Source organism: Narcine bancroftii, chromosome 7 (genome assembly GCF_036971445.1).
Source record: "Narcine bancroftii isolate sNarBan1 chromosome 7, sNarBan1.hap1, whole genome shotgun sequence".
Taxonomy (NCBI): Eukaryota; Metazoa; Chordata; class Chondrichthyes; order Torpediniformes; family Narcinidae; genus Narcine; species Narcine bancroftii.
Window position 1 is genome coordinate 176,225,065 of NC_091475.1, and position 20,011 is coordinate 176,245,075.

General features: G+C 40.7%; 1 protein-coding gene across 19 annotated transcripts in view; it reads right to left on the reverse strand.

The window, feature by feature from the left end:
• The window catches only part of LOC138739425 (spermatogenesis-associated protein 13-like), a 160,053-nt gene that overhangs the window by 25,648 nt on the left and 114,394 nt on the right, over positions 1-20,011 (reverse strand). For 18 of the 19 annotated variants that reach the window (XM_069891421.1, XM_069891431.1, XM_069891426.1 and 15 more), the window contains 4 exons: positions 17,094-17,221; positions 8,465-8,644; positions 6,218-6,397; positions 1,406-1,585 (listed from right to left, as the gene is read on the reverse strand). In XM_069891421.1, the coding sequence (XP_069747522.1) occupies positions 1,406-1,585; positions 6,218-6,397; positions 8,465-8,644; positions 17,094-17,221 (668 nt within the window). Of the gene's footprint in view, positions 1-1,405; positions 1,586-6,217; positions 6,398-8,464; positions 8,645-10,987; positions 11,227-17,093; positions 17,222-20,011 lie in introns of those variants that run through there. The other variant, XM_069891436.1, reaches the window with a different exon arrangement.

The following is a 20,011-nucleotide window of genomic DNA, read 5'->3' on the forward strand; positions in this document are numbered from 1 at the left end:
CCTTTTAACAGTAATTTGATGTATAATTCAAAAATCTAGCTTCCTGGACCACAATAGAGAAATATTCATGCTGAATAAAGTTGTGAAATATGCACAAGACCTTGCATCATTCACCAGATCTGGGCAGAGACTGCCACCATAGTCCAAATTAACCCTAATATTTCCCCAGTCACTCGTAAAATGACTGCACAATAAACTTCAGTTCCAACTTAATCTACTAAATTGCTGACTATTGTAGGCTGAATTACTGCAAATGGAGAATCAGGGTACAGGATGGAGATCAAGAATTTGGTTGGGTGGTGACAGAACAACAGTCTTGCTTAACATCACCAAGACCAAGGAGCTTGTTGCTGATTTCAGAAAGGAGAGGCCAAAGGACCACATAGCTATCTGCATTGATGGGAAGGAGGTGAAGACAAGTTCTTGGGAGTCCATATCTCAGAAGACATTTCCTGTAGTAAATACTTTGAGGTAACCGTGAAGAAGGCTCACCAGCACCTCTACTTTCTAAGAAGATTTGGCAGATTAATTGTGGAAAGTATACTGACTAGTTGCATTACAGCTGGTTTGGCAAGACAAGTGCCCAGGAATGCAGAAAGCTGCAAACACATCAAGGTTCATCTTCTCACCAATTACAAACATTTATGTGAGGCACAGTCTCAAGAAAGCAAACAACATCATGAAGGGTCCTCCCCCTGGTCACAACCTCTTCTGGCTGCTAGCCATTACTCTTGAACCGCCCTTTGGTACATTAATTGTGGACTGACTGTGTTATTTCAAGTCACTTTTTTGCAATAGGATTACTTTGAATATTTACTATCTCATGCATTTATGCCTCTTTTAATTTAATTCAATTAATTTACTATAATAGTTTTTCTTTATAACTACCCATTCAAGAATTTCAGGCATATGCACATTGTACAATGTGCATGGCTGTAAACTCATTATCAAATGCTTTGGGATTTTCCTTAATCTTGGCCACCAGTGTTATTTTGTGTTCCCTCTTTGATCTGCCATTTTTAGTTGTTTGTGCCACCAGACTCATTAATGCACTTTTTCTCAAATGCTCTCTGAAATGGTCTCCCAAGCCATTCAGTTTAAGAACAATTAGGATGGGCAATAAATTCTCATATATTGTAAACAGAAGGAAGAAAACAGGAAATTCCTGGTCCACTTTTTTAGGGTGAGTAGGAAAGATGCTGGTACTGAAACCAAAGGAAGATAGCTACAATCTTCAAAATCAAATTTGGCCAAACCAGATCTCAGTTCAGACATAGAGGTCGTGTTCCACAATTCATTTCTGCTTACAGTTCTCATCCTTTATACTTTCTAACTTGGAACGGGATTTACAATCAAATCAATCCAAGATTATGCACGTTAAATTTCAGTTATGTCTTTAACATACATGCCGAAGGAAACAGGATCCTATTTCACTCAGATGTGGTTCATTTTTATTAAATTGTTTCTCCAAGTCCTTCAAAAATTTTCTTTGGAATTTGTAAATCTCTTCAATGTTCCCAAAAATGATACTCAACTGTGCTTCAGCAAACATCCCTGTATGTTTGCGACACTGCCGAATATACCCCTAAAGAGCAAAGATAATACATGACAAGCATTTTTTAAGAAACATTAATCAAGTAAGATTAAAACAATTATAAATTGTTCTTTCATGAAAATTCTTCTAAAAGCACAGCAATTTAAATTCAAAGTAGTTTTAATCAATTATTCACAAAGAAGTTTTCCTAGGAATACAAAATCAAGAAATGTGGGAAGTGCAACTTATGAAATGATCCTACTTTAAGTGAAGCAACAATTTTGAAAATGTTCACCCAGTCAGCAAACTTAAGCTTTATTGTGGTCATACAAATGGTGAAACCAACAAAATTTTGCTGATAAATATATTATAAGTACAAATATTATTAAGAAACATGTTCCATCACTAAACATGTTCAGGCAAATATTTATTAGTTTCTTTACAAAGACCATTCTTTTTAAACATTGTAACTCACAGATCTGTGATCAGGTTTGTTATTCAGTAGTTCAGTATTCAGAATCGTCATTCCATTGCTTATCCCTACCACTAACTAACTCTATCCAAAAAGATTGGAATGTTAGTTATGGTGAAAATTATACATCTCCAAATCCATAACATTTAGACACTCAGATACAGATTTTTAAGTAATCATCTGGCAGGATGCAATATCAGTGTAACAAACTGTGCATAACGAGCAGCAGTAGGCAATGAACCAGATAGTGTTTAATTTTAAAACACTAATTTTATTTCTAACTTTAAAAAAAATATATATTTTTGGTTTTCAAGCATATATCAGGTATATAAATATAGCAAAATAACCTATATACCATTTACATACAAAACATAAATCCTCTTCATTTTTTAAATAAAAAAAATACAACATCTTCACATATTAATACAAAACCAAAATAAAATCCCAAAGCAAAAACATTCCAGTACCCTCATTTCCCTCTTCCTCTTAACTTAAACAAGATAAACGGACACCGGAGCTCACAGTCTATTTTAACTAATAAAAATAATAATATAAAATCGAGAGAGGTCACGTGATGGTGAGAATCCAGAAAGTTGCAGATCCTAAGAACTCCCAGACTTTGACCAGAAACAGCATTAAAAATCCAAAATCCAGGACAAAAAAGAGAATAAAAGTCCCATCTGAATATAAGAGGATGAGGAAGCTTCAATCAACAAAAAAAAGGAAAAATGCATTGAGGAAATGCATGGCCCGTCAAGGATCTGAGGCAAGTGAAAGTGCCTTGTGTCGGGAGTAATGGCGGTGCTGACCCGAGAGCCATCGAGGAGGAAGCAACCCCCGGACCACAGCACCAATGGGAGTTCCACAAACAGGCTGTGCCCGGAGCAGAGGAATGGTTCCTAGTGGCAGCGAAGGCAGTAAGAGCCTTGGAGCAGATAAATAGGAGAGAGGGAGGACAGCTGCCTCTTTTCCACAGATCGCGAGTTCGCGCGCCAAGTAGCAGTCTCCCCAATGGCCAGGGTCCGCTAGCAGTTCACCGATTCAGGGAGCAGCGGGCTCGAGTGGAGCCAGCATGAGCTTAGGACTAATGAGCTCTGACGAGGATGAGGAGGAGGTAGACTGGGACAGCGATCGCGGCAATCACGAGGGCCATCAAGTCAGAGTCGAGGGTTGGTAGGGCGACAGCATAGGTGGTAATGGCGGCGGTCGAGTATGCGAGGGACCCATCCACGAGAAGCTGGAAGGCCAGGCTGCTACAGAAAAGGGAGGAGGAGGGCCCGGAGCCCTCCTTAAGAGACATTTTACAGACTCTGACCCAAATGGAAAGTAGGTTGGAGAAGGTCATGGACAGAAGAACAGGACAGAGGGGGCCCCAGTGAATATAACAGGCAGGGTGACAGAGGTAGAGGAGAGATTGGGGGTAGGGGAGGATAGAATTGCTACAATGGAGCAAGAACTTAAAGGTCTCTTCAAAGAAAGATGAGGTATGAGGAAGTTGGACTTCCTGGAGGACTTCACAAAACGCTGCAATATTAAAATAGAGAGATTGAAAGAAGACTCGGGTTAGGGGGGGGGGGGGGAGAGTCTTACAGAGTTCTTAACTAAATGGATCCCCGAAGCACTAGGAAAGGAAGCGCTGGGAATAAAAAGAGCCTTTAGAGCACCAATCCTTAAGCAAGGACTGGGACAAAGACTCTAGTCAATCCTTATAAAGTTAAAATATTAGGGGTGGTGGCAAAATGGGCAATTCAGAGGGAAGCCCCCCCCACCCCCACACTGGAGTACAGGGGATGAAAAGAGTTCTTTTATCCAGATATTAGTTCAGCTCTGCTCAAGAAACGGAAAGACTTTGAACCCGGTTAAGCAATCAACAAAGCAAAAGGTCTATGATTGTGTTCTGTCATCCTGCTACCTTGAAAATTATGTTGCTAGGGATAAGTTTTTTTTACAGAAAAAGGGAAATCGCATCAGTTTATAAATATACTGCTGGCACTACATGGTGGACCAAGTGGAAAAGAATAAAAGGGACAATAAGATTTAAAATTATTAAAACTGATAGATTGGGAGGACTTGGATTTCTGTGTTATATAAGGAATAGGCTTTTGGCTGTTTTCTGATTTAAAAAAAAAATGATGATAAAAGATGTTATATGTAAGGCTCTGGGGTGGGGGGCAGTTCTGGGACTGGATGGGTGGAGGGTGCTGTTAAGAGAGTGACTGCCAGAGGTGTGAGCTGAGGGTGGCTGAGACTCGTGTATGATGTGTGTGGGGTATGTGTTCCCTTTTATTATTTTGATGGGTATGGTTGTGAGTGGGTATGTATGTTGTGGGAGAATGGATATGTGGTGTCTTTTTTTTTCCCCCCAGGGCCTGTCGCGGCTTGAATGGTGGGTCTGTGGGGGTGGGGGGGTGGCAGTCGAGATGGAGGGAAAACATTTAGGGAGGGAACTCTGGTCTCATGGCTAAAAGTGTAAAGTATGTTACTTTCAATGTTAACAGCTTAAACGGCCCAGTGAAACAAAAAAGGGTCTTGGCACACATTAAAAAAAAATGGGGATAGATCTGACCTTCCTCCAAGAGACGCATTTAACAAAGCAGGAGCATCAGAAGCTAAAAAGGGGATGGGTGGGTCAGGTCATATCCTCCTCATTTGGCTCAAAGGCAAGGGGTGTAGCAATTCTAGTGGGGAAGAGTGTTCCAATGTAGGTGCAGAGGGTGATTAAAGACAAAATGAGAAAATTCGTTGTGTTGCACTGTCAGATATATTCAGAATCCTGGACCCTAGTGAATGTCTCTGCCCCCAATTATGATGTTGAAAAATTTATACAGGACATTTCCTTATGATTGGCAGAGACAAATGAAAATATTCTAATGGGGGGAACCTTTAATCTATGTCTGGACCCAATGCTGGATAAATCCACAAAACGAATAACTCGGACTAGAGCAGCGAAAGCCACCACTGACTGTATGAGCGAGCTGAATTTGATAGATGTGTGGCACAAAAAGCATCTAAGAGAGAGGAATTACTTGTTTTACTCAAAGTAACATGATTTCTACTCTAGAATAGACATTTTTCTGGCTTCAGCCCATATAGAGGGTAAGCTAAGTATGGGGCAAGGCTTCACTCAGACCATCTCCCCTCTCCCCCCCCCCCACCGGTTTTGACTATAGAAATGCCAGATAAGCAGGTCATAGCATACAGGTGGAGTTGAAAAACTGCTATTGAAAATGCCAGTTTTGTAGTTTTATAAGAGCTGAATAGCCCTGTTTTGTGAGACCAACTGCCCCTCCACTATAGATAAATTCCTTCTGTGGGTCACCCTTAAGGCATACTTGAGGGGCCAGATAATTGGGTACACAAAGATGGTCAAGAAAAACTGTATGAGGGAGGTGGAGAAATTGAAAAAGGACAACACCCAATTAGAGAAGGATTTTCACAAGTTTGGTGGGGAGAAGTTTGTCCAACCTCTTCCCATAAAACTCTCTCTAAACCAGACAGTATCCTAGTAAAGATCTTCTGTACCCTTTATAAAACATTGTTTCTGTAATGGGACTACCAGAATTGCACGCAGCATTCCAAGGGCAGCCAAACCAAAGTCTTGTATACACTGTAACTACAATATGACTTCCTTATTTTATATTTAAGGCCCCTCCCAATTAAGCCAAGCATACCATATGCCTTCTTTACCACAGTATCTACTTGCACAGCCACCTTAAATAATCTATGGACCTGGACCCCCAAACCCCTCTGAACATCGATGCTTTTAAGGAGATATTATCTCAACTACCTTCTCCACAAATACAAGTCTTTGCAAATAGAAACATAGAAAATAGGTGAAGGAGAAGGCCATTTGGCCCTTCAAGCCTACACCGCTATTCATTATGATCATAGCTGATCAGCACCTGGTTCCTACCTTCTCCCCATACCCCCTAATCCCCTTGGCCACAAGGGCCAAATCTAACCTACACTTAAATATTGACAGGGAACCAGTCTCAACTACTTCTTGTGGCAAAGAATTCCACACATTTACCAGTCTCTGAGAAGAAATTTTTCTTCATCTCAGTCCTAAAAAAATTCCCCCTTATCCTTAAACTATGGCATTTTACAAGGTAAGCCAAAAAGCACTGTATTTTTAAAAAAAAATACAAAGATATAATTAAGATAATGGAGCAAAATATCCTCCAATCTCAAATTTTCATCTTTCGCAGTACCTCACAGATGTCTTTCAGATGCTTGATGTAGACCCGTTCAGTATTCATAATCTCTTTGATTACATTTGTTCGCATCTGCTCTTGGTTTTCAACATTTTTGTGAAGACAATGTTTACTGCAGTGGGCATCCAATTGTTCATGCGGAAACTTTCCTATGAAGTCTTCCTGGTTCACCCGTAGCTAATAGGATATAAAAATAAATCTAAGAAACCTGTCTTGTATAGAAACACATTTACAACTTGGAAAAGCTTTCCTATTTAGTAAGTAGGATATTAATTTATTTGCATCTGTACATACACACATTTTTTTTCCCATGTGGTACGGTTTCTGAATAGCTCACAAGGAAAATCACTTGTATTATGGATATTACAATGTAGTTATTCTTATTATCTTTAAGATAACAAGATAGGCAGATTTTCCATTGATTGCTCTAACCTATCATAAACATACAACCATCATACTTTATTCATGAGTTTACAATATCTCTACCTCCCCTCCAAGAGAACCTCTATGATGTGTAGTATTAATTGCTGGCTGCAAAAAGTATGTACCCTTTTGTTGTGTTGTAGAACTACGTCATAGCCCCCTTATTTAGTGTACAAAGATAAAAATGAAACATTTTAAAATAAATTCAGATTTTTCAATTTAAAAACGTAAGCTGTTTAGCTAAACACTAAAGCAAAAATCAGATTCTTTAAGTTTTGATTTCTTATTTAGAAAAGGAATACAACCATAAATTCACTAAAATGTAGAATAATGCAATACACACAAGTGCTGGAGGAATTCAGCAGGGTTACTAGACAGCATCCATTGGAAGCAAAGGTATGTAACCAACCTTCTGGGCCTGAGCCCTTCATCAAGGTACATAGGGAAGTCTGCAGGCACTGTGCTTATAGTGCAAGACATTAGAGTACTGAAGAAACTCTGCAAGTCAAGCAGCATCCATAAGGAGAAAAGGAATATGATACAGAATAAATCTTGGAAGCAATCTAATCTGTTCTATTGAATGTTCTTGTTTACATTTTAATATAATTGCTCTTGGTAGAAATAATTAGTAAGATACAACTGACACTGAACATTTTTGAGGAAAAATATACACAATTATCTACAAATTTCTCTACGCTTTGAAAAAAAATTGACAATGTACATTCTGTAATAAACAAAAGAGCTGGAGAAAGTCAGCACGTCATTGCAGCATCCGTAGAAAATAAAAGACAAGTCAACATTTCAGGCCTGATCCCTTCATTGGGAATTCTGTATTGTTTTAAGCATTGTTTAGTGCATTTTAAACAAATTTTTGTGGCAGCTTGAAGGAATACAGCCCTGGTAAACTACTAGCTAAAGAAAACAATATCTTTGATGAAATGATGTTAAAATGTTAGTTTGTTAGATTTTTCTTATTGTTTCGTAAAATAAACCAGACAGGTAATGAACAAATCTTAATAAATATTCTTTAAAATAGTGAATACTTTAAGGACTGAATTCTATTCACATCTTGTTTTGCCTTTTACACCATGTTTAATTTACTAATTAAGAATAGTGGAACATTTATGAATGCCTGAAATAAATGGACACAATGTTTGTTATATAGTTCATTGTATTTTTTATTTGCTTACTGGAACTCCCAAGCAAAACTATATACACTATTTTGTATTGGAAGATGGTATTTGCTTGCATTTTGTCTTCTGTGAATGTCTCTCTACAACTAATTCAGAGAAACATAAGGAATAGTTTGGGCTCAGCTGCATGTCAAAATCTCATGGAAAAGCTTCAAATGCATGTCAGAAATGTGTGCTTAAAGGTCTAACTTTCATTTGACCCACAACATGTAGATCTCTTTGAGATTATGACTGATGTATCTGTGGAGACACGGTCTATTTCTGTAGAGCCTGTGGCTGAAAATTCAAGATAGGACTTCTGCCCAAGTATAGAAGCCTTCCTTATGCTGGGCCTCACATTAGAAATCTAACATAGGCACAATACCAGGATCAGAAAACAGATACCCGGCTATCTCAGTTCATGCCCAACTTCCTTGATCTAAACCATGCTCAACCAAGGTATTCTACACTGAAAAGCTTGGATTTGCTGTTGTTGAATGAAACTGGGATAAAGACTGGTGGGTCCAAATCCTGCATCATACCATCAAATTAAAATCAAGGTTTTGCAAATAAAATGAGCTCATATGTATCCATGAGGAAGACAATCTATGATTTATGCTTTTCAAATTTCATACTTAAAAAAACATACTCGAACAAAGCTAGCAGGAAACCAGGCTTCTTTATCATCAATCATTCCCCACCACCATTCCTTGTTGGAGGCATCAAGTACTTGGATGACTGCTCCAGCTTTGAATCCAAGCTCCTGATCATCCATGGTAACGTGATCCCATAGTGCCTCTGCACAGACAATGTGACCGTCATTTATTAGCTATAAAAAGAAACAAATTTCAGTTTACAGTGTTTTTGATGGGTACATGTAGAATGTCACAAATTGTGCACAGAAATAATTAGAAGATAATAATTATTAATGGGATCATGGATGGACTCTTTAATTATTTTAGCTGGTGATTAGATAACCAAAGCAGCAAAAACAAGTTTGCATTCATTCCTGGTATTTTAGTTGGGCTGGCAAAATGCAAGTAAATGTGGCTTTGGTCTGGGTTAACAAGGGGTAAAATGTCTCAGCTATATCAACTTAATGAAACAGCCTGCTAATATTTACACAAATAAAACGGCTAGAAGCTCCATAAAAAAGATGACCCTGGCATCTTCAGAACAGAAGAACCCCACCATCGCCCCCTCAAAAAAAAAGCAAAAATTATAGCATTCAAGTCCCATCTACATCTACTTTAGCGATCTGAATAAATGTAATAATATCTAAACTCCACAATAAGCAATAGAAGCATGCAATAAAATCTCAGCTTCAATGAGTGAAAATTATCTGCAGTTTTCAGTAAATGAGAGAATATTTTGTTCAATAATATTATAGTCAATAAATCAGAGAATATTTTGTTAATATTATACAGTCAGTAAATCAGAATATTTTGATTAATAATGATACGGTATAATCAAAATGCTGAAATAATCCAAATTTATTTCATCTCAAGATAGTACTATGAGTATAACATATCTGATAATGTTAAATGCTAAGTAATATAAAGGAAAAATTGATATGTGTTATTACCAGAAAACATGTCTGGAAAATTACGAACCACAAAAGAGGATTCCAAAACTGACAATGGAGTGAATAAGTAAATTTTAGCAACAGATTGAATACACTGGACAATGAAGATTTTGTTTCCTGAATACTTTTGGGTGTATTTTATAGATTTTGGGCTGATGATCACGAAAATCACCTCAAAACTTTCCTATCATGTTCTGCTTTGTTTTAGATATAATGTAGCAACTGTGTCACAGTGCAAAATGAAGAATGAGAAAATGATCAGACAGTCAAGTTGAAGTTCAGTAAAAGTTGTTTACTCAAACAGTCACACGCAGGTTTTAAAACCCCGCACTGATCTGATCACTGACAAGAACTCGATAGAGATCTGCCCAAATTTGCACTTGGTAAGGTTCACAGTTAGCCCAAATTCCTGCAGGCGGGGGTAGAGTAAGCGCAGATGCTGCAGGTGCTCTTTGTGGAGTGGCTGGCGATGAGTATGTCATCCAAGTATATGAAAAGGAAGTCCATGCCATGCCCCACTGCATCCATAAATTGCTGGAATGTTTGTGCAGCATTTTTTAGCCCAAAAGACATTCTCAAAAATTCAAAGAGGCCAAATGGTGTTATGATGGCAGTCTTGGCCATATCCTTCGGGTTTACATGGACCCAGTCAATTTTAGAAAATATCCTGGCCAAATGAAAATTAGCTGTAAAGTCCTGTATATGGGGGTACAGGGTAGTGGTCTGCAGTGGTAGCATCATTAAGATGCCTGTAATCCCCGCAAGGTCTCCAGCCTCCAGTGGCTTTGGGCACCATATGTAGACGGGAAACCCACAGGCTATCAGATTCCAAGTTTCTCCATTTTGTGGAACTCTTGTTTTGCAAGGTGCAACTTGTCGGGTGGCAGACGTCAGGCTTGGGTATGTAGAGGAGGTCCTTGGGTAAGGATGTGGTGTGTAACACCATGTTTGGATGTGACAGTGGAGAACGGGGGAGTGACAATGTCTGGAAACTCTGCAAGAAGTTTGGTGAATTCATTGTTTAAGCACCCCATGGTGTCTAGGTGTGGGACGGGTAGTTTGGCTTTTCCAAGGCAGAAAGTCTGGAATGTTGTGGTGTTCACCAACTGGTGCCCTTTTAAGTCCACCATCAGTGAGTGGGCTTTGAGGAAGTTGGCACCCTGTGCCTGTGCCCTTGCTGCTGGTACTTTTAGAGCCTGGGCCTTTGGATGAGATACAGCACTAATTTCTGTGAGCCTTGTGCCTTAATGTTTTGTGTGCCATAGAATATCTGCACGGACGGCCACTATTCGAGGGTTATCAAAGTCCTCATCGGCCAACGTGAGGACATATGCTCTTAAAAACAACTGCTCAAAGAGCAAGCCAAGACCTTTGGTCATCTGCCAGTGCCAACATGTAGTTCATCAACTCCGAAGGGCCGCAGTCCCCCAGGCCATCAATATGGAGGAGCCATGCAGCTCGCTCACGTCATGAAAGACCATAAATCTGGAGAAGGAGGGCTTTTAGGGATTTGTACTTGCAGAGAGCTGGTGGGCCCCGAAGGAAATCCACTACTTTACCGGCCGTGTCCTAGTCAAGGGCGCTTACCACAAGATAGTACTTAGTGGCGTCCACTTCTATATTGCGAATGTTGAACTGCACCTAAGTCTGCCCGAACCAAACTTCAGGTTGAGTGGTCCAAAAATTTAAGCGAAACCGCTGCATTGTCCATGTTGGGTCCTAAATCTGTTTGGGCCTGTCGGGGTCATTAATGTAGCAACTGGGTCACAGTGCGAAATGAAGAACAAGAAAATGATCAGACATAGTTGAGTTGAAGTTCAGTAAAAGTCGTTTACTCAATAGTCACACGCAGCTTTTAAAACCCCGCGCGTTCCAAATGACGTAATCACATTGTGATGTCATGACTTCACTCGGAACCTCCCGAGCCAGTTTGATTAAGCCTCCGGAGAACATACAAAAACATTAAGTGCAACAGTCATTGAAAATTTATTTTCTGCATTCAAACATGGACTTCTTCCCTGCTGATCTTAGTGTAGTCAGTGTCAAACATGGTGAAAAGTTTCACCAGGATATTGCAACCATGGAAAAGCAGTATCAGGCCTACTGGAATTCATCAATGCTGGCCAACTATTGTTGAACATTGACACAAGAGGCATCAGATGCTGAGTACAAATTAAAATCAGGAGCAAAAGATTCTTAGATAAAACACAAAATTCTGTTGACACCATGGTTAAGTGAAAAAAAAAACACAAATACTGGAGAAACGCAGCAGGTCAAATGTTTTGGGCTTGGTAATGTATCTTTACCGTTACTACATAAAGGCACTGTTTGACCTGCTGCGTTTCTCCAGCATTTGTGTGCTTTTTTCAGCAAAAGATTCTTAGGTCAGTTGAACTATGCAATGTGTCAACATCATCATGTGATTAAACTTGCTAAATTCAATGAATATTAATTCAATGTTTTTTCAACCTCCTGCGTGATACAGCAAATCTGAAATTTCCTTTGTGTTCAGCTTGAAGTTGTCTATCATAATCCCCAATTTTTTTTTAGGATGCAAACTTTTTTTTAAAAAAATTGTTATCCAGTGATATTAACCTATCATGACTGCCAACTTCCCATGGAAATAATGCAATAAAAAGTCATTCCTCAAAAGAAAGACCATGTTTAAGAAATAAGCAGAACCTAAACAGAAAAACAAAAAAAAACTTCCCAATCTTTGTGAATCTGTGGAATTAATAATGAAAAAAAAGGATATGGCAGATTACTTTTGTAATCAGCAAATTTAGCAATACACCTTTGGTATATCATCCAGGTTATTTATGCACTTAGCATAAATTGTATAAATATATTTAAGCCAATATAATTTTGGGAACGGAAAATCATATTTTATCAAGTTATTTAAATTATTTCATTATTACCTGCATTGTGGATAAAGGGAAACCAGGGGTAACTTTTCATAAGGTATTTGTTAAAATATATCTCTAAGAAATATGGTGAATCAAATATTATTGAAAAAAAATAAAAACTCATATTGGAAATGGACAAAAAATTTACTTGGTAACAGGAAATTAAGATAATGTGTAAAGTGATTTTTTTTCTGGTTGGTAACATCTAATAAGTAGTGTGCCATGTGGAATGGTGCTTGGGCTCAGGTTTTAACTACTAATATAAGTGACTTGGATGAAGGAATAAAGGATATGTTGCTAAGCCTAAGGATAACAAAAGCAAGCAAATTTCAAGGAGAAATAAGGACTTATTCAAGCCCTCCAGTCCTGGCAACATCCCACCAATGGGTTAAAGAGAAGAGAGAAAATGGGAGTAAGTTTTTTTTTTTCTTTGGCTTGGCTTCGCGGACGAAGATTTATGGAGGGGGTAAAAAGTCCACGTCAGCTGCAGGCTCGTTTGTGGCTGACCAGTCCGATGCGGGACAGGCAGACACGATTGCAGCGGTTGCAAGGGAAAATTGGTTGGTTGGGGTTGGGTGTTGGGTTTTTCCTCCTTTGCCTTTTGTCAGTGAGGTGGGCTCTGCGGTCTTCTTCAAAGGAGGCTGCTGCCCGCCAAACTGTGAGGCGCCAAGATGCACGGTTTGAGGCGTTATCAGCCCACTGGCGGTGGTCAATGTGGCAGGCACCAAGAGATTTCTTTAGGCAGTCCTTGTACCTTTTCTTTGGTGCACCTCTGTCACGGTGGCCAGTGGAGAGCTCGCCATATAATACGATCTTGGGAAGGCGATGGTCCTCCATTCTGGAGACGTGACCCATCCAGCGCAGCTGGATCTTCAGCAGCGTGGACTCGATGCTGTCGACCTCTGCCATCTCGAGTACCTCGACGTTAGGGGTGTGAGCGCTCCAATGGATGTTGAGGATGGAGCGGAGACAACGCTGGTGGAAGCGTTCTAGGAGCCGTAGGTGGTGCCGGTAGAGGACCCATGATTCGGAGCCGAACAGGAGTGTGGGTATGACAACGGCTCTGTATACGCTTATCTTTGTGAGGTTTTTCAGTTGGTTGTTTTTCCAGACTCTTTTGTGTAGTCTTCCAAAGGCGCTATTTGCCTTGGCGAGTCTGTTGTCTATCTCATTGTCGATCCTTGCATCTGATGAAATGGTGCAGCCGAGATAGGTAAACTGGTTGACCGTTTTGAGTTTTGTGTGCCCGATGGAGATGTGGGGGGGCTGGTAGTCATGGTGGGGAGCTGGCTGATGGAGGACCTCAGTTTTCTTCAGGCTGACTTCCAGGCCAAACATTTTGGCAGTTTCCGCAAAGCAGGACGTCAAGCGCTGAAGAGCTGGCTCTGAATGGGCAACTAAAGCGGCATCATCTGCAAAGAGTAGTTCACGGACAAGTTTCTCTTGTGTCTTGGTGTGAGCTTGCAGGCGCCTCAGATTGAAGAGACTGCCATCCGTGCGGTACCGGATGTAAACAGCGTCTTCATTGTTGGGGTCTTTCATGGCTTGGTTCAGCATCATGCTGAAGAAGATTGAAAAGAGGGTTGGTGCGAGAACACAGCCTTGCTTCACGCCATTGTTAATGGAGAAGGGTTCAGAGAGCTCATTGCTGTATCTGACCCGACCTTGTTGGTTTTCGTGCAGTTGGATAATCATGTTGAGGAACTTTGGGGGACATCCGATGCGCTCTAGTATTTGCCAAAGCCCTTTCCTGCTCACGGTGTCGAAGGCTTTGGTGAGGTCAACAAAGGTGATGTAGAGTCCTTTGTTTTGTTCTCTGCACTTTTCTTGGAGCTGTCTGAGGGCAAAGACCATGTCAGTGGTTCCTCTGTTTGCGCGAAAGCCGCACTGTGATTCTGGGAGAATATTCTCAGCGACACTAGGTATTATTCTATTTAGTAGAATCCTAGCGAAGATTTTGCCTGCAATGGAGAGCAACGTGATTCCCCTGTAGTTTGAGCAGTCTGATTTCTCGCCTTTGTTTTTGTACAGGGTGTTATTTTCCCTTCCTACTTTAAGGCCATTTCATGTTGGGCCTCCGCCTTGAGACCAGCTACGGAACAGATGGAAAAATGGGAAATTAGCTTTCAGACAGCAGCCCTAAAAGGCTGCTCCAGCATCCCATTCATATCCAGAGCACCTCGTAGTGCCCTCCAGATCCGATGGAGGTGGGGGATGACTGGTGCTGTAGCGCCACCTGTCCTAAATACGCAGCAGAGCAATGGGTGTCTTCCTTACTCATAATCCCCCACGCAGCTGAAACCGCTCTTAAGGTTCCCAGAACAGTTCCAGCTGTGTGAGGGATTATAGGTAGGGAAGACAGCCATTGCTCTGCCCCGTTTTGAGCCACAGAGAGCGGCCCTGAAGGCTGGAGCGGCCCGGTGTGGCTGCCCCAGCCCACCGGCTCCCGCTACCCCGCCAGTCCCTGCTGCCCTGACTGCTCTGATGGTTCTCGCTGCCCTGCTGACAGCTCCCTCTGCCCTGACTGTCCCTGCCAGCCCCACTAACAGCTCCCGCTGCCCTGACGGTCCCTGCTGACAGCTCCCACTGCCCCAATGGTCCCCACTGCTCCGACAATCTCCGCTGACAGCTCCCGCTACCCCGACGGTCTCTACTGCCCCGGCTGCCCTGAGGGCTCCCCGCACCCCTGACTTGGAGGGAGAGGGGTGAGTGGGGAGATGGGTCGCGGGCTGACGGCATCATCAGCCTGCCCCTAAACAGCTGCTCAACACGGCTGTACATTCAGATTGATCGGCGGAGGGCTCTGCTGCGGAGATTATCCCTCTTGAACAGGGGTTGGAATATGTGGCTCGGAGACTGCCTCCGCCCATTCAGAAAGGTAGGTGATTATTTGTTTTGGCGGAGTTTCTCCGCCTTTACATCTCAACTTTTGGGCTACCTGAAATGGCCTTTAGTCTCGATAAAGGGCCCTAACCTGAAACAGTGACTGACCATTTCTGTCCAATGATTGTTGCCCCAGCTCTTTTGGGTTACTCCAAGAACTAAGCTTTAAATTTATTTTTAAAGGGGTGGCATGGTTAGTGTAGCAATTAGCAACTGCCTTTTCAGCGCCAGTGATCGAGATCTGAATCCCGTGCTGTCTGAAAGGAGTTTATACGTTCTCCCTCTGGCTACATTGGTTTTCCCTGTGAGTTCTCGTTTACTCCTACCATTCTAAACGTACAGGGATTATTGATTGATTGGGTGTAAATTGGTTAGCTCAGACTCATGGGTCAAAATGACCTGTAACTATGCTGTATATCTAAAAAAAGCTACTTATAAGTTAGGGATTATCCATTTAAGACAGAGATGATCGTGAGTCTTTGGAACTTCCATCCTCTAAGATCAAAGACTTTGAATTTTATTTTAAAGACAGATATAGATAAGTTCTAAATAAACAAGGGAGTGAAAGATTTCCACAGGGAGAAGGGAAAGTGGAGCTAAGATGACAGTCATGATCTGATTAAATACCTGAGCAGGATTGAGAAGAGTGGTCTGAGTTCTTACTAATTATGCGTAAAGTGTGTAAACCTACCTCTCACCAGATTTTAAAAAACTTTGATTGAATTCAATCACTTGAAACAATACAGATACCCAGCCAATCAATGAATAACTGCCACCTTGCTACACAGTACACTGAAACAATTAGAATTCAGAAACATCTGGAAATAGTGATTTTGCCAAGGAGAATTTTCCTATGGTTTCCCACCTCACTTTCTCAAAACTCAATTTCAGAATACACTTCACTCCTCAATGGTCAAATAATGCCAATGGAAGTAATATTAGAAAATCTGTCTCAATTTGAATTACCGTGGAATGTGTATCAGTACAATTACAGAAGAAAAATAAAGAAATATGTTCATAAACTATTTTTATAAATAATTTACAGAAAAGTTTGAAGTACATTCCAAGGAAATAATTTACTCATTGAAATGGAAATAACTGCAGATGCTGGAAACCTGATATAAAAATCGACATATGAGGAATGTCAGTAAGTCAAGCAGCACATGTGAAGCAAGAAACAGAGTTCAGATTTCAGATAAATGACCTTTTACCAAAACTAAGCCAGTTAAGTACCGTATTTTATGGAATACAAGACCCACACACCTAGAAGACCCCTCCCCTATTTCAGCAAGGAATATTAAGATTTTTTTAATGTGTATTTACAGGTAAGCATTTAATGTGATTGAAATATGTAGTTGCAGTAAAGCAGAAAAACAACTTTGGGAAAACATGCAAGCAACTAGGACAACAGGAAAAACCTTTTTAATAATAATAATACTGCTGTAATTTACAAGAGAAAACAAAAGCAGCTTAGCTATAGCAGAAAACATTTTAAAAACAAACTGCTGATGTTGGTCCCCGCACTGGTCCCACTGCCCCGCTTATTTCTGGGAGAGTGGAGGAGTGGGATCAGTGTGGGGACAGGTGGCAGGCCGCTGAGAGACGGTGGGGAAATGAGACCAACAGCCCACCACCATTACCCCGCTCCCTCCTGACAGCTCACCACCAGCCCCCAGAGATAGATGGCGGTGATGCTGGTGAGCCACGCAGCGACAGTGTGACCATTCAGAAAGGTGTTACTCACCATTATCATCCTAATTTCAACTTCGCATACAAGACCCGGGGGATATTTTGAGGCATTTTTTGGGGGGGGAAAAAGTGGGTCTTATATGGTACTTAACTGAGACATTTGATCACACTCGCACTTAAGGCAAAACATATGTAATCCCATAATAATGCTTTACCTCATTTACAGCAAGCTGTTCTCCACCAGGCTGAAGATATCTGGGATTTGCATGGCTTATTTCTCCATATGCCAAATCCTCCTCACTGCCATTGTCATCAACCAATCCAGAAGACTCTGTGCTCCCATCTGCAGAAATTAAAAGGAAATAAAACTGTTTATTGACCTTTTATATCTCACTCTAAGATTTAAATCTGATGTCACAGTGACAACAGTAATCAAAACATAAATTTAATGACCCACAGTGAATTAATAATCCTTATACAAATGCCACAGCAAAATGAATGGCCCCTAAAGAAATATTCACCTTCAGCATTCTGTTAGTGGAATTTTAATATCAAAATATAATTTTGGACTGGCCATCTCAGAAGTGGTGGTGCTAGAACTGTTAAGTGCAGCAATTGAGTTTATGTACTGAAAGGCTTTGGCAAGAGGGTTGAGCAAATTGGTATGAACAGGCAAAGTGTTTTTTTTGTTTTTCTGATGGTGTCTTGGGGATGGCAGTCAGTCTGAAAAACGAGATCTTGAGGGTATAAGATTACTTCCAGTGAGAGATGCTGGGTTAGGAATAGAAAGAAAGGACAGATAAATGTATGGCTGAAGAACTGGTACTGGGGTAGGAATTCAGGCTCTCGAATCATTAGGATCTTTTCTAGTAAGAGGTGACCTCTGCACAAGAGGGACAAGTTACGGGGGTGGGGGGTGAGGAGATCCAATATGCTGGCAGTGAGATTTGCTAATGCTTCTTGGGAAGGTTTAAACTAGATCGACATAGGTATGAGGCTCAGAGCAAAGGTGAGGCAGAGAGATTGAGAAAGGGGAGAGTGGTTCCAAAGATGGACCAAATGAATTTGAGGCAGGGTGAAAGTTAGCATCAAAGTGGATAAAGTTGACGAGTTCATCATGAATGTATGAGGCAGCACCAATTCAGATAATGCAGCAGTTTTCCAATTCCCCCATCGCAATTCAAATGCAAACCCATGTTACATAACCTATATTTTACACAAAAATGCTGGAGAAACTTAGCAAGCCACGCAGCATTCCTTAAGTAACAAATATAAAGATACACAACCAACATTTCAGACCTGAACCCTTTATCAATGTATGAGCAAATAGCAACCAGACGTCTAAATAAAATGGTAGGGGTGGGGTGGAGTGGGAGGGGTTATAGGCTGGGGTGGAGCACAAGCCCAGGGAAGAGTTCATAGGGGATATGGGTGAGAGGGCACGACAAAAATGCTGAGAAGTGATCGGACAAGGGGATAGCTCTCTGAATGGGGAGGGAAGGTGTGGAGAGCTGGATGTAAGGAGACTGAGTGATGGGGAAGAGATGGAGACAGGGGTGTGGCCTAATGGAAACTCTCCCTGGCCCCTATCCCCACCATTTTATTCAGGTATCTGTTTGTTTTTTGCTCATATCTTGATGAAGGGCTCAAGCCTGAAATATGTATCTTTATCTTTGCTACATAAACAATGCACGACTTGCTGTGTTTCTCGAGCATTTTTGTGTAAACTACAATCACAGCATCTGCAGGCTTTCTTGTTTAACTTGCTTAACCTATATATAAAGGCCAACAACCTTAAATGTGAACTGTTTCTCTCTCTGATCTATTTCCAGAAAATTTTAGTCAGATTTTGAATATCTGCAGTATTCAGGACTTCATTTGATAATTTTATCTCGTTTCATGTTTTCTTCTTATGATAGTTTTTGCTTTCTAATATTTTTATTATTAATAAAAACACATTAGCTCCAGAGGCTTCTAAATATATTTTGTTTGCTTTATCAGAAAGACATCCATTTGCTATCTGATTAAATATAGAACTTGTGACAGATTATGTTGTGTTTGTATTATATATTGATATGTTTTTGGGAGCTAAATTGGGGAAGGTTTTTTTTTAGTATAGATCACATACAAACACTTTAAAGCAGACCTTATTTAAAATACTGGAGCTCTGCTCATGCTAGACAGGCCAGAGCCAAGAGCCTTTGCAACAGCTTTGGAGAGTGCACAAGAGATTTCACTAATGGATTGTTGTTTACAAAAAGGCAACAGGTGAAAGAACTCATCAGAGCCGCAGGCTGTCTGGAGTGGCACTTGCTATTCTAAGAGGATCGTGTGGTTTTGCAAGCAGAGAGAGAGTAAAACAAGCTTTTTCTCAGAGAGAGTGAGAGGGAGAGAATTCAGTTCTGCAGTTTTTCAGGTAAGCAGCAGCAACTGGAACAGGACAAGCTGGTAAGCTTGTGGAAAACCTCATTTCTAAGACAGGTTGTGAGATCACAGTTCAGCCTGGTCAAAGCCCTTGTGGTTCATGCAAGAGGAGAGAACTGGCTGCATAATGTTTCACTTGAAATAAGAGAAACAAAAAGGAACTCTGTGGTGACCTGAAAGAAAGAGGTTATCATCTGGAAAACCCTGATGGGGAAAATTTCTTCCGCAAGACACTGAAGAGGCTGATTACAAGGAATCAGTATTGGGTGTCAAGCGAACAACAAATCTCTCTCTGAAAACTGACAAGAACCTTCCTGAGTGGTAACCATTTACCTTTCAAGCACCCAGGCCTGGTGAACTTTATAAATGTTAAATTCTGTGCACAGTATTCCAGTAAACTTGGAAGAATGAAAAGTGAGATTGGACTGTGAATCAAAGAACTTTTCTGAATTTACATACACATGCATTTAGAATTAGAAGGGGGTTAAGTTGAGATAGTTAAGTTAATAGTGGCCATTTCCAAAAAGGAGGTTAAAGTGTGTTTCCAAAAAAGATTTTTTTTAAAATAAAATTTAAACCATATTACAAAAGCAACAAATGTAACACACTGTAACCTATGACTATGTCCTCCTTTTGGAATGGCCACCCTACCCCCATATCAATACATTTTTGTGTTGGTGAAAGTAACAATGCAGAAAACATCATTGTG